General features: G+C 42.4%; 1 protein-coding gene across 1 annotated transcript in view; it reads left to right on the plus strand.

The window, feature by feature from the left end:
• Nucleotides 1-13,891, plus strand: part of COL6A6 (collagen type VI alpha 6 chain) — a 111,291-nt gene that overhangs the window by 60,286 nt on the left and 37,114 nt on the right. Inside the window, exons 18-23 of the mRNA XM_075062498.1 lie at nucleotides 1,963-2,025; nucleotides 5,538-5,603; nucleotides 7,282-7,335; nucleotides 8,550-8,585; nucleotides 10,300-10,362; nucleotides 13,155-13,217. Of these exons, the coding sequence (XP_074918599.1) occupies nucleotides 1,963-2,025; nucleotides 5,538-5,603; nucleotides 7,282-7,335; nucleotides 8,550-8,585; nucleotides 10,300-10,362; nucleotides 13,155-13,217 (345 nt within the window). The remainder of the gene's footprint in view (nucleotides 1-1,962; nucleotides 2,026-5,537; nucleotides 5,604-7,281; nucleotides 7,336-8,549; nucleotides 8,586-10,299; nucleotides 10,363-13,154; nucleotides 13,218-13,891) is intronic.

Consider the following 13,891-nt stretch of genomic DNA (forward strand, 5'->3'; position numbering starts at 1 on the left):
ACTATGGTTAACTGAAGAGGGTACTCACTGTTTTTAGGGAAACCGATAACATGCAGAGCATACAGCTAATGCAAAATGCTGATTTTTACAGACCTCTGAATGCAGTTTTATTATTTTTATTTATTTATTTATCAAGCACCTCGGTGTGTGTGACATTGTGTTAAACACAAGCTTGATAGATCTTCCATTGGCTGGATCTCTCACTTAGACTGATTAGCTGAAAAGCAAAAGTATTTAATGGTATAAAATGTTGGGGGGGCTTGTGTAACTCAGTAAACATAATTATAAAAGCAAAACTGGGTTTAAAAAAAAACAGATTCTGGACTGTGCTTGTTGAGGAACAGATTCTGCTACTCTTAAATTAATTACTTTACTCTGCAAGTTAATCCAATGGGACTAATTGGATTAAGGTACAACTCATGGTGAATAAAGATTACAGTAGCTGGTCCATGACATGTAGATTGACGAAGGCCTTACTTACTCGGAAGGCACTTGCTAAATTATTAGAGTTACTACCAGGGGATCTCACAACACTGCGTGTTTGGGCAACAAAATGGCAGATGAAATTCAAGACTGATATGCACAAAGTAATGCACATTGGAAAAAATAATTGCAACTACATATATACGATGATGAGTTCCAAATTAATTGTTACTACTCAAGAAAGAGATCTTGGAATCACCCTGGATAGTTCTCTGAAAACTTCAGCTCATTGTGCAGCAGTGGTCAAAAAGGCTATCAGGAAAGTTTTAAAAAAAAAAGTCTGAAAATATTATAATGCCATTATCTAAACCTATGGTGCACCCTCCTCCTTTGAATCCTATGTCCAGTTCTGGTCACCCCCTTCTCAAAAAGGGTAGAGTGGAGCTAGAAAAGATTCAGAGAAGGCCAACAAAGATGATTAAGGGTATGGAATGGCCTTCATATAAGGAGAAACCGAAGAGACTAGCACTGCTCAGTTTAGAAAAGAAACAACTAAGGGGGATGTAATAGAGGTCTATAAAAACATGAATTGTGTGGAAAAAGTGAATAAGAGAAGTGTCATTTACTCTTTCATACAATACAAAAATCAGGAGTCCTAAGATGAAATTAATAGGCAGCAAGTTTAATATAAACAAGAGACCATACATTTTCACACAATGCACAATTAATCCATGAAACTCATTGCTGTCGGAAGTTGTGATGGCCACAAATATAACTGGGTTCAAAAAAGAACTGGATAAGTTAGTGGAGGATAGGTCAATCAATGGCTATTAGCCAAGATAGTCAGGGTGCAACCCCATGCTCAGAGTAACCCTAAACCTTTGACTAGTGAAAGACTGGGTGGATCACTCCAGCTACCCTGTTCTGTACACTGTCCGTGAATCACTGGTACTAGCCACTGTCAGACGGGATACAAGGCTAGATGGACCATTGGTCTGACCCAATATGATGATTCTTGTGTTCTGAAATAAACATAATTAGCAGATGGTAACTTTTTTTTCCATTTTGAATAAGTTTCAAGCATAAAATTGAAATGTATTTTCTCATGCAAACATTAATGCTGGGAAATCTGGCAGCGGAAGATCATCCTTTTTTAGAACCTATTTACTGGACATGGTTAATTACAGCTGTAGTAATTGCTTTAAGTTTAATAAACTGCAGTTAAGTTTTTTTCCTTTGTGCCAAAAGAAAATTCAGAGAACTTGTTGCTGTTTTGTTTACATGTGAGCCTGAACCAACTTAAGAGCCAAGCTCATCCAAAGTTGGTGTTCCGAATAAACTCCACAGTCTGGAACTGTATTCTGTGAAGGCCGGTGACTTGATAATAGATTAAACAAAATCCTGGATGCAAACAACCCTGAACCTGGGGAGTTTCAAAACCTGTATTAAAATGTTGGGACTTGTTCCTGTCTCTTGTTTTGTTAACATCAGCAGGAAAATGATTGTTCAGATTCTCACTCAGCCATTTTATGATTTCAGGGCAGTCCAGGGCCAAGAGGACTCCCTGGTGATCGTGGTGAGGAGGGCTTTCGAGGAGATCGTGTAAGTTTTCCTAGGTGCAAATCTGTTCTATTTTATACTGTATGACTCCATGGGGTTCACCCAGAGCGGTAAGGGAGGGAGGGGTTGTGTCACCCTGGGTGCTTCTGTGCTGTGCAGCTTTGGCTCAGAGCCCTGGCACCAGTAGCCTGCTCACAGCATAGTGTCCTCACCCTGGCTGCCATCAGCTTGGTTACTCCTTGCAGTGTGACGCCAACAGCCCTTCCAGTCCTGAGTCTCCCCTGCAATGTCCAGCCCCTCTCACTGGATCCTCACACAAGTATCAAGTTTGCTGCCTCCAAAGAGCAGAACACATACCAGCCTGGTAGTTTGGCTGAGGGATTTTATCCTTCAGTTTAATACAGAGTGCTGAGATGGTTTTGTAATAAAACAAGAATAAGCTGATTAGCAAAGAACAGAGCTTTAAGTGATAATAAGTAAGACAAAACAAAACCTCCTTTCTAATGACTACAACTTAATTTCAGCAAGTTGAAATCATTGTAATCACTAAGCAGGTTTCTCCCCTGTAGTCAGTTTCCTGCTACTCTTGCCTCGTGGGCCAAGGGGATCCACCTTTCATGAACTCAAAGGGTGCTGCTCCCCTTTGTCCCCTAGGTGATGGATTTCCCAAAGTCTTCAGCAGTTGCTTATATCCTCAATATTTATCTTTGTTTTCAAAGTCAGGAAGCCCAAATGATCTTCCTGGGATCCTTCATGCAAATGATTAGCCCGTTCTTGGCCACACCTGTCTTGATTTGCAATTGAGTCCAAGATGAATTGGCCGTTCTTCTTTGTCTGGAAAAAAACTTGTTTTGCTTTGTTGGTCTGTTTCCTAATTCTAAAACGTAATATCAGAGAGTATGCATAATTTCACATACAGCGTTATTACTATCACTGTGAAATGTAAGTAATCACCAGCATGGTGTTTTCAAATGATACATTACAAGATACCTTTTAGATAAATATTGTGTGTGAGGTGTAGAGAGCTGGCCACGCCAACTGACTCTTAGTTCTATACCACAGGGCCCCTTGGCATTGGGGTGCTCTTAGGATTACAACATTAAGGATGTGAATCTAATCTTGGAACCTCATTTATGGTGCACTAGAAAGTGAATAAACTTGCAGGAAGTAGAAGCCTCTGTTCAGATGTGCATGGGGATATGATATTCTTTCAAAGGTGTGCCAGGACAGATGTGCATGACTATTGCACTGTAATCCCAACGATGAGGAAAATAGATAAACCTAGCAGTTCTTAGCCTTTCACAATAATTATTTTCACATTCCTTAGCTGAGACTAGTACATCTGGAACATTTCATGAGCCCAAGATATTCCATATGCTAAACTTTCTGGAATAGAAAGTGCACATGACCCTCCTTAAATGCCTAATCTCAAGACAACAAATTTGTCTACATGTGGCTATACAGATCTGTCAGTTGCCTGAGAGAGCTACAAGAAAAATCTAATACTATGGGAGATCCTGTGGATTTATGATTCTCTCCGTGTGGGGACTTTGTATCCATCTCCTAGTGAATGAATTATGCTTATTCCTACACCAGTATGTGCTGGTATTGCCCTAAGCAAAGATACCATGATGATAAGCACCGTATAAAGGCTGATAGGCTATTTAATCTTTGTCAAGCATGACATAGGGCTAAATCTTGCAGTCTTTTCTATTCTTCTTTCGGGGGCCAGAGCTGAAGGGTGTTGAGCATCCACTGTGACATACGAAGTGCCATCAGTTCCCATTGAAAGTAAATGGGAGTGGGGAGCACTTACCACTATTCCTTCTGTGTGCTGGTATTTTTTTGAATCAGGACCATTGTAGAATTTAGCCTTTGGAGGGTGATCTTGTACTGTTGAATGATTACTTATAAAACAGAAGAAAAAAGTACAGCTCAGGATGAGGGTTTGTTTTTTTTTTAAATACAACAGAATATTCCTCTGTTTCAGAACATAATATTTAGGAGAACATTGGTGAATGGAAATTACATGATGTGTGAAAAGGGACTGCAGTGTTTTCCTATGTTTATGGTAACATGCCTCTCAGGGAATTAAAAGAGCTCTCATTCTGCTTCTTGAGTGGCATACCCTCAGGGCATGACCTGTCATAGTCCACAGGCCAGCTTGTGAGAGTCTGACTTCACTGAAAGGTGTCATATGTCATGAAATGCTGTAGCCCTAGCTGCTAATCATTGTTGTACTTATTGGTCAGGTATAGCATTGCTGGGCTAGGTATAAATTAGGAATGCAGCCATCACAAATAGAATATGAGAAAAGGAGGAAAAATATTACAAATACCTTGTATTTCCTGTTCGTTCATATCTTGAATTAGCTCCCCAGACTCTGTGGATTCAGCCGAAGATAATGCATTTCTCTCATAATTCCAATCAGTTGTTTGTCATTGTTATAATTATTACTATTAGTTTATAGTAGCACCCACAATTTGCTAAGGACTTCTCGGACATTCTAATAGGGATGGTCCCTGCTCCAAGGAGCTCACAGTCAGAGGATAGAGGCAGACTGGCAGGCAGAAGTTAGGGGAATGAGAAAGGAAACAGCAAATAGGGATGTCTTTTTAAATTCAAGTCAGTTAGATGCACTGTAAACAGCTTGGCAAAAGTGGGACTTTAAGGGTGAAAGCAGAACAAGGTAGAAGGCTGCCTGATGGTCTCATTGAGGTTGCATAGGGGCTTCATGGAAAAAGGCACTGAGGTGGTTTATGTGAGAAGCTGACAGATGAGCAAACAAGATTGAGGACATTAGTGGGATGAGGTGAGGGTAGGACACATTGACAAGCCTGAATAAATATGGAGATGCAGAATTCTATGATGCCAAAGTGGATGGCGAGCCAGTAGGGGGAGTGACATCATCAAATCAGTAGGGAATGAAAATGCATTCTGTCTGGTGTGACGAAGGCCTGACCGAGCAACATTGCTGTGGAAATCACTATAAAAGGACAGATGTTGTAGTTGGTGAGGAGGAGAAAATACCAGGAGAAGGCAGCAGTGCTGCACTGTACTTCCAGTGTGTTCAAAGAGTGCAGTGTCACCTGTGACATTTCTAATACTGGGGATTTTTTCATGTTTGTTTTTTTTAAGGGTGCACTTGTGGTTAAAGTTTGCCCCACCACCAAGACTTAGTGCCATATGTTCCCTTTGAGCTGCAGTGCCCACACAGGACTTCCACTGCTTTGAGTGGGAATTCTGTCTAGTCTTGAGAGTAGAATAATGACTCTTAATGTCCCTTTTGTCTACACAGCGTATCATAGATTCTGTGAAGTTTCACAACACTGCGATTTCATAAAAACAAAAACTACAAATATTTTATCAATATTGCATAAAGGCTGATAGGCGATTAATCTTTGTTAGACATAACAAATGGTTAACTCCATCCGTGTTTTCCCATGCTTTTTTCAGGGCCCAATGCTGAAAGGTGCTGAGCATCTACTGTGAGATATTAAGCACCATCAGCTCCCGTGGGAAATAAATGTACTTAACTTTCTGTCTTTTTTTAGGGTGACCCTGGATTGGACAATGACATAGCAGGGTCAAAAGGTTCAAAAGGAGAACAAGGAAGCCAGGTAACTATTTAGAAATATGTGACTTTGTTTACAGTACATTGTTTCAAATACTAACCTACGATCCTTTTAAAATATAGCTATATAGAGCAAATTAAAATTAATCCATTGATAACCAAGACTGTTAAATGTAGTATGACAATTCTATCATTCCTAATTTTATACCACACAATACATCTGAAATCAACCAGATGACATTCAATAAAGACAAGTGCAAAGTACCACACTTAGGAAGGAGAAGTCAAATGCACCACTATAAAAGAGGGAATAACTGGCTAGATAGAAATACTGTTGAAAAGGTTCTGGGGTTATAATGGATCACAAATTGATCATGAATCAACAATGTGATGCAGCTACAAAAAAGGCTAATATGCTGGGATGTATTTACAAGAGGGTTGTATGCAAGACACTGGAGGTAATTGTTCCTTTCTACTTGGTCTTGGTGAGGCCTCAACTCAAGTACTGTATCCGGTTCTAGGTAGAAAGATGTGGATGAATTGGAGGGAGTCCAGATGAGAACAACAAAAATGGTGAAAGGTTCTGAAAACCTGACCTACAAGAGAAGGTTAAACAACCTGGACATATTTAGTCTTGAGAAAAGAAGACTCAGAGAGGGACTTGATAAGTCTTCAAATATATTAAGGGCTGTTGTAAACAGGATGACCATCAGTTGTTCTCCAGGTCTGCTGAACGTAGGACATGAAATAATGGGCTTAATCTGTAGCAAGGAAGGTTTAGGTCGGATAGCAGGAAAAACTTTCCACCTGTAAAGGCAGTTAAGCTCTGTGATAGGCTTCCAAGGGAGGTTGTGGAATCCGCATCACTGGAGGCTACCTGTCATGGATGGTCTAGGTTTACTTTGTCCTGCCTCAGCACAGGGGGCTGGGTTTGATGATCTGCTGAAGTCCCTTCCAGTCCTACATTTCTATGGCTCTCTGATTCTAGCCTCATGGGTGATTTGAGATCCATGAATCTGCACTCTGCGGTCCAGCTTTGGAAGTGGTCTTAAATTTTTTAAAGAGATGAAAAATAACTAAGATGTGACTATATGAGGAATAATCAGACCTACTGTCATTGGTGACTGACATACTTATTATTATTAGTAGTGTTGTTGTTAATTAATGAACTTCCACAGAAAATCTTCCAAAGTGTGTGTATAGGGAAAGTACCGAGAGCTATTTACGCGCCTAATACTACGCAGTGCCAAGCCTCCCTGAACTTCTATTGATTTCACTGTAGAGCAGTTGTGGAGCACCACTACAAGACTTGGATTATCTGCACAGTATGCTGGAGATCAATGTTGATACACAAAACAGAATGGTAACTGTAATGAGAAACATGCAGCACCTTCCAGACAAATATTATTTGAGGGCAACATCAGTGATTATTTTGATGGTACTTTCTGAAATGTACCGTAACACAATGGCATTTCTTTGACATTATTTGACAGTGTTGCATAGATGAAGTCGTGGAATTAAAATACTATGTTTCAGTTCTTAATTCTGACAGGGGTAAGCAGTTACAGAGGTTGTGTGCCCAAGTGTTATGAAAATAATTTTTCCCATTGGTTTGCATGTCCACTGTTCATGACTAGATGGTTTAATAATCTGGAAAAATATAAAATGTTTGGAATTTGAGTGACAATTGAGATATAACATGAAATTAAATTTCTCATTTCCAGGGTGAAAGAGGACCAAAGGGCTTACCGGGGTCACCAGGTTCTTCGAGAACCACAGTAAGAACCCATATAGACAAGGAGACTAAATATGCAAAGGAAATGCTTGAAATTAATCCAGGGTAGAAAGAATGATCTCAGTCCATAAATTTAATCTTGATCGATCACTCTGTCAGCCTCCGTTCACCGTAGGAAGATGAGGTAAATAAATCTCTGATAGACTGCCCTGAAAAAATTAACACTAACAGTAGCCTCTGATTCCAGGCAAACTCTCTTCTCCGGAATAGGACTACCCAACACAACTGTCTGATTATCAGAGACAAAATAGCTTCCTCATTTCTTTCAAATTTGGAACCTACTGCAATACTGCCCAGTTTCTGTCCCCCAACTCTTGCTGTCCCCCAACTCTTCTTTTTTCTCCTTCCAAAGAAAATGCAAATCCTTATCTTTGCAGAATTTCTTTAACATACTCTTTCTTCTGGTGTGGCAGTGTAGTGGGGCCACCAGGCTCCTGCCTCTGTCCCAGTCTACAAACTACTTGGAGATCCTTGTGCTGGTCCAACACCTTGTGCAGTTTATTTACAAATGGATTCCCACGACCTTCATAATACATACATCTCTTGTAACAAGTAGGGGAACACAATCTCTCTTTCTGCCTGCTTTCCCCTTTCCACTTGCTTCCTGTATCTATTTGCAGGCTCTGCCTAAGGGCTTAATTAGCCTTCTGCCCTTCCTTACCCACAAATTAGGCACAGTTCTGCTTAATCAGCTCCATTCTGCCTTGCTTGATTGGAACGGCTGTGAACAGAGTGCTGACTTGGCCTTTCTTGCCTAGCACTCTGTCATAGGCAGTTATCGATAAGAACAGATGAAAAAGGTGGGAACCTTTCCCACTGCTTGGTGGGAAATGTCTTTTAAGCTCTACTGCCAAAACCAATTCTATTAACACATCTGTTTTGCCAGGGCAGACAGGGCATGAATGTTTTAGTCCTTCTCTTGGCACAGCAGGACTGAAGCCTGTGAACATTAAGCAAAAGGGATAGCAAAGTAATATCCTGACATATCCATAATGACTTTTGCATTTGCTTTGCTCTCGGTCACCATTCTAGCATGTACAGTAACTTGAGCATGTAGTATGCATTGTATGAACCTCAAATTATCTGGAAAAAAAATTGACATAGTTGCCACAGCTTCTCTACTGTTTGTCATTTAACTGAGAGATATAACTGGGGTCTAATAGATGTCTAACAAACATCTATCTTGTCTTGTGTCAGGGAGTAAAAGGTCGACGAGGAACACCAGGTCCACAGGTAGGTTAATTTCCCATATCTACAGTAGGACTAATGTGGGAGCTTTCCTGCCTTCTAAAATATTTGCAGAGGGAGTCCAATATTTATTTTAAATTTGTTATAGCATATAGGATAAAGGACAAATCCTACTTGCCTTACTCATGCAATTAATCTCAGTGACTTCAGTGGTACTACTTGTGGGTCCTAGTTCAGCAGCGCGTAGGCTGCACAAGTCCCACTGAAGAACTAGTCCCATTCATGAGAACCATGATGAAAGCCCATGCTGTTGCCTCAGTGTAATCCATAAAGTCATATGTGTGTTTTTTAAAAAAAAAAGAAAAAGGCCAAAAATGGCTGAGAACTTCAAAATTGAATGATAGCAGACTACCAATCTCAGTGATGATTGAACCTGGTGGTAGTATAAACAAAAGGAGCTTTTCAGTCATGCCTGTAGTTGTTTTCATCTCTTCACACTGAGTATACAGACATTCTAGGCTTCAGAGTGACACACAAGAGTGACAATCATGGAATGTCATTGTACTGAGTAAGCCTGTGCTGAGATACTTTGCTGAATAGACTTGGGCTATTGAATCTGGGCTTGCATGTGTGAGGTGAGCGGGATCAGGCCCTCACCTCATACTATAACGAGCACTATAAAAATCCAAATTGTACAAAATATGGCATTGTAGAGCATTAATAATGAAAGATTATGGATGAATAATATTTTATTTGAAGGACATTTTCAAGTCAAACTTGAATCTAAATGAGATCTTGTGACAAGAAGACAAAAAACCTGAGAGCAATAAAAAAGTTTCCGTAACTTGCCATCGCAACAAAAATAATCATTTCCCTGCAGTGTTTTCAGTTCAAACAGCACTGAGACACTAAAAGTGAAACTGAGATTTTTGTTGTCAAAGGCAGAGAGATGAAAAACTGAAAATTAAACCAGAATAAATATTTCCAGTTTTAATCATCTGAGATATTAAAGTGTTTGTTTCAAGAAGATTTTTAACCTGGTAACATTCCTTGACAAAATACTTTTTGCTCTTTATACAAAGATAAAGACACATTATGTTGCACAGTACCTAGTACTGGACTGCATTGTGTAGACATTGCCCCATGTTAGGAGCAGTATGGGATAGAATCCAGAAGACATGCACATTCTGCTTGCCTCTCTGAAGTCTACAGATGTGCTAGCCTCCCAGAGTCCTCCGGCTGAGGTGAGTGCAGAGTTGAAATTGTAATGTGCCCCTAAAGAGTGGTAAAACATGGATAGGAGGCTTCTTGCACTCTCCCTCAGTTATGCACAATTGTATGGCAAGGGATTGTCCAACTGCTAAACTGAAAAACCATGTCTCAAAAACCATGTTTCAGGAGTTTTGTCTTATAACAGCTGCCTTGGTTATAAGTTCAGCCTGCTTTGTGGCAATAAATAAGCTTCACTGAATTTCTGGATTTTAAAAACATTTTTTTTAAATCCATGCATTACAATGACCAACTTTTAAAAAAATATGGTAGGATATGCGGATAGTCTGTGAAGACACTATTCTAAAAAATGTAATTTGATCTAAATGCTGACTCTTTAGAGAAAGGTCACTTAATGAACAGAAAAGAGGTGTTCAAATGCCAAATAAATGGTATTAGACATTTAAAATATCATACTGTTCTCCTGGCAGATCAGTCACTGTTATGATTACTTGAGAAAATTGTTACAAGAGTCTGTCTCTTAATACAGGGGGAGGAAGGAGCTCCTGGTTCAAAGGGCTTTCCAGGAGAACGAGGATTTCCAGGATCACAGGTGAATGTTAACATTCATCTAGGTCAGGGGTTCTCAAACTTCATTGCATCGTGACCCCCTTCTGACAATAAAAATTACGACACGATCCTAGGAGGGGTGGAATTGAAGCGTGAGCCCCGCTGCCTTAGGCATGGGAATGAATCCCTGGTGGGGCCAAAAGTGAAGCCCTTGGGCTTCTGCCCTAGGCGGGGGGCCTATAACCTGAGCCCCGCCACCCAGGGCTGAAGCCCTCGGGCTTTGGCTTTCACCCTGGGTGGTGGGATTTGGGCTTGGCCCTGGGCGATGAGGCTTTGGCCCCAGCAAGTCAATTGCCAGCCCTGGGAACCCCATTAAAATGGGATCATGACCCACTTTGAGGTCCCAAACCACACTTTGAGAACCACTGATCTAGGTATTTTCGAGGAGGAGGACTTGAAATACAAAGGAGAAATGAAATAGTCTGTCCAAAAATCCTATGGTCCAGTGTCCACACTCACACAAAGCTTATTCCTGCCTTGAGTGCAGGGAACTGGACTAAATGACCTCTTGAGGTCCCTACCAGTTTTATGATTCCATGAAGCACAGCCAACATGTGAATGAATATATTGTTGGTGGCTGTAAAGCACTAGCAGCATTGGTTTGAGTCGGGCATAGCATAGAAAGGCACAGTGCAAACTTCCCTGCACAGCTCTGGCTTTCCTGGCTTGCAACACCTCTGATGTTCCAGTCCTGCCCTTCTGTTGAGCAAATAGTGCCCAAGTGTGCCTCCTATCTAGATCTGAACTTCTGACCACAGTTTTCTGTGGCCCAGATTGGAAGCCTCTTCCTCATGTTGATGAGCAGGGGCGGCTCCAGGCCTCAGCACGCCAAGCGCGTGCTTGGGGCGGCATACCGCCAGGGGCACTCTGCCAGTCCCCAGGAGGCGGCAGTCAGGCTGCCTTCCACGGCATGACTGTGGAGGGTCCACTGGTCCCGTGGCTCCACTGAAGCCGCAGGACCAGTGGATCCTCCACAGGCACACCTGCAGGAGGTCCACTGGAGCCGCGGGACCAGCAACCAGCAGAGTGCCCCCTCCGGCATGCTGCTGTGCTTGGGGCAGTGAAATGTCTAGAGCTGCCCCTGTTGATGAGTAATCCAATGAAATAGCTTGCGGAACCAGAGTGAGTAAGGGATTCACGATCTGGCCCTGTGTGATTTTAGTCATATTTTAGATCCCTGTATTGTAAATATGGATATAGAGTCACTCTTTCAGGTACAAGGGCTGCAAATTGAAGAAATTGTATTGGGGATTTCCTTGAAGCTAACACCTGGGGAGGCGGTTGCACCAGAGGGCCATCTCATGGGTGCAAATCCGCACCCTTCTCAGCACACCTATCTCATCCTGTGGCAGGGCGACGACTCACCAGCATGGTGCCTTCTGCTGGTTTTTCAGGGAATTAGCTTTTCCAGCTTTGGAGCACCCTCTGCTGGCTGCTATCCCACATGCCTCAGGTCCCCGTGTCCCTCCTCCACTGCAGACCCCAGTGCCCCTTTACCTTGAGTGCTGCCCCCTGGCAGTACCCCGAGTCTCTGGGTCTCTCCACCCCAGGGAACCTCCAACCTGTTATCACTACCTTGCCTCAGTGGCTACTGCCAGTCACCATCTAGCCCCCGCTCACTGGGGCAGACTGCAATCTGTGAACCACTCATTATCAGCAAGTGGGGTTTGGACCTGCTGCCTTTGCCTACCCATGGGCTGCCCCCTGCAGCCCCAGAACCTGCTTCAGGCCTTCAGCAAGGCCTGCAGGCTGGGGGGTTTTCCAGCCTGGAGATCTCTAGCTTCTCTGGCCTTTCCCCAGCCCTGTTTCTCTCCAGGTACCCTGCTGAGCTCTCAAGCAGCCAGGCCCGTCTCTCTCCACAGCTAGAGAGAGACTGCCTGAGCTCCAGCCCACAGCCTTTTATAGGGCCACCTGTGGCCTGATTGGGGCGTGGCCCCAGCTGTGGCTGCCTTCCTCATCTGCCTAGTCTTTGGCTCACAGCCCCATCCCTTTCCCAGGTCTGGCTGTAACCCTTTCAGGGCCAGAGCGAGTAACCACACATCCCCTCCAAATTGTCCCATCATCTGACTACCAGATGCTGGGACTGGACGTCAGGGGATGGATCACTTGATCATTGCCTTGTTCTGCTCATTCCCTTTCGGGCGTCTGGTATTGGCCACTGTCGGAGGACAGAATTCTGGGCTGGATGGACCATTGGTCTGACCCAGCATGGCCCTTCTTAAGTTCTTGTGTGCACCTGGACCTCTTGAGCAGGAAGAGACTTGGGGGCAGCTGAACTCCCATTCTTGGCTGACTGTCTGCTAGGGGAACCCAATGTCTGTAGCTGGGTGTGCTAGAACTCACTGATTACTTTTTTTTTTACATTTTTATTGCTTTGTGTTTTGCTTTGGTGGGAGGTCCTGGTGCCACTGGGGACCTTTGCTGACATCTTAGCAGCCTCCCTTGAGGGTGTCTTGCCATCTGGACAGGATTCCTCCCATCCTTCCCCCTACAGATCTTCCTTGTCCTCCCTGCTCCCCCCACCACCTATGTAGCTGGAGTGTAGCTGTGCCCCTGAATCTTTGTTTCCCCGTATGTAAAATGGGGAGAATACCTCTCACACCGTGATGATATAAGGATGAATCAGATGTTGTTTTTAAGAGCACTTTCAAGACATGAAGCCTATATAAAGGGCTACGTAATGTTATTTCTTAAGACAGGGTATTTAATATTTCTGTTTGTAATATATGCATTTGTGTGTTAACTGGATTTTCTGCCATCTAACATACCTTCTAGGGACAAAGAGGGATTAGAGGTGTGAAAGGAGAGACAGGAAGTGAAGGAAGTAAAGGTCTTCAGGTAAAAATACTGTGTGAAGTTCACTTAGTGTTCTACTCACTGTGTGTAACCAGTGGGAGACTTCCATATTTACTGCTGTTTTACTGCATTCTTCGTTTCAAAATTTCTGTGCGGTGTATCGTGATAGTCTGTCAGATAGAAATGTATTCATAAAGGGCTAAAGGAATTTTAAACATCTCAGAGCAATGCTAAACTGTTTTACGTTATACAAACAAAAATCTGCAATAGCTATATAACAATTTGTTTATATTCTAACATGACCCACCAGTTTATTTAGGGGTACAGGAGCATGTGTGTGTGTGTTTGCATAAATATTGCAAAACATAGACTAAAATAATGGTTTTAAGATTGTAAAATGAACTACTCAAGGGTAAGAAAATAACAGAACGTTTGCTTTATGATAGTATTTAATTAAGTGACATACAAGTATGAGACTCAGGAAGCTGTAACTGGTACCTTGACAGTCACAGTAACTGGACCGCTGAGTCTGAACCACGGTACATCCACCGAATCTGGACCTATCTATTAGCTAATTTAACAAGAAAGCTATCCAAATCTGGCAGATGGAGCAACTATCAGTTTGATTTTTCTAGGCTGAGTTTTTCAAACGTTGGGGGAAATTCCCGTTGAAATCAATGGGATGAGAGGTGGGCCAGTGCTGCGTATGTTTGAAA

The sequence above is a fragment of the Chelonoidis abingdonii genome, chromosome 2, assembly GCF_003597395.2.
Source record: "Chelonoidis abingdonii isolate Lonesome George chromosome 2, CheloAbing_2.0, whole genome shotgun sequence".
NCBI lineage: Eukaryota > Metazoa > Chordata > Testudines > Testudinidae > Chelonoidis > Chelonoidis abingdonii.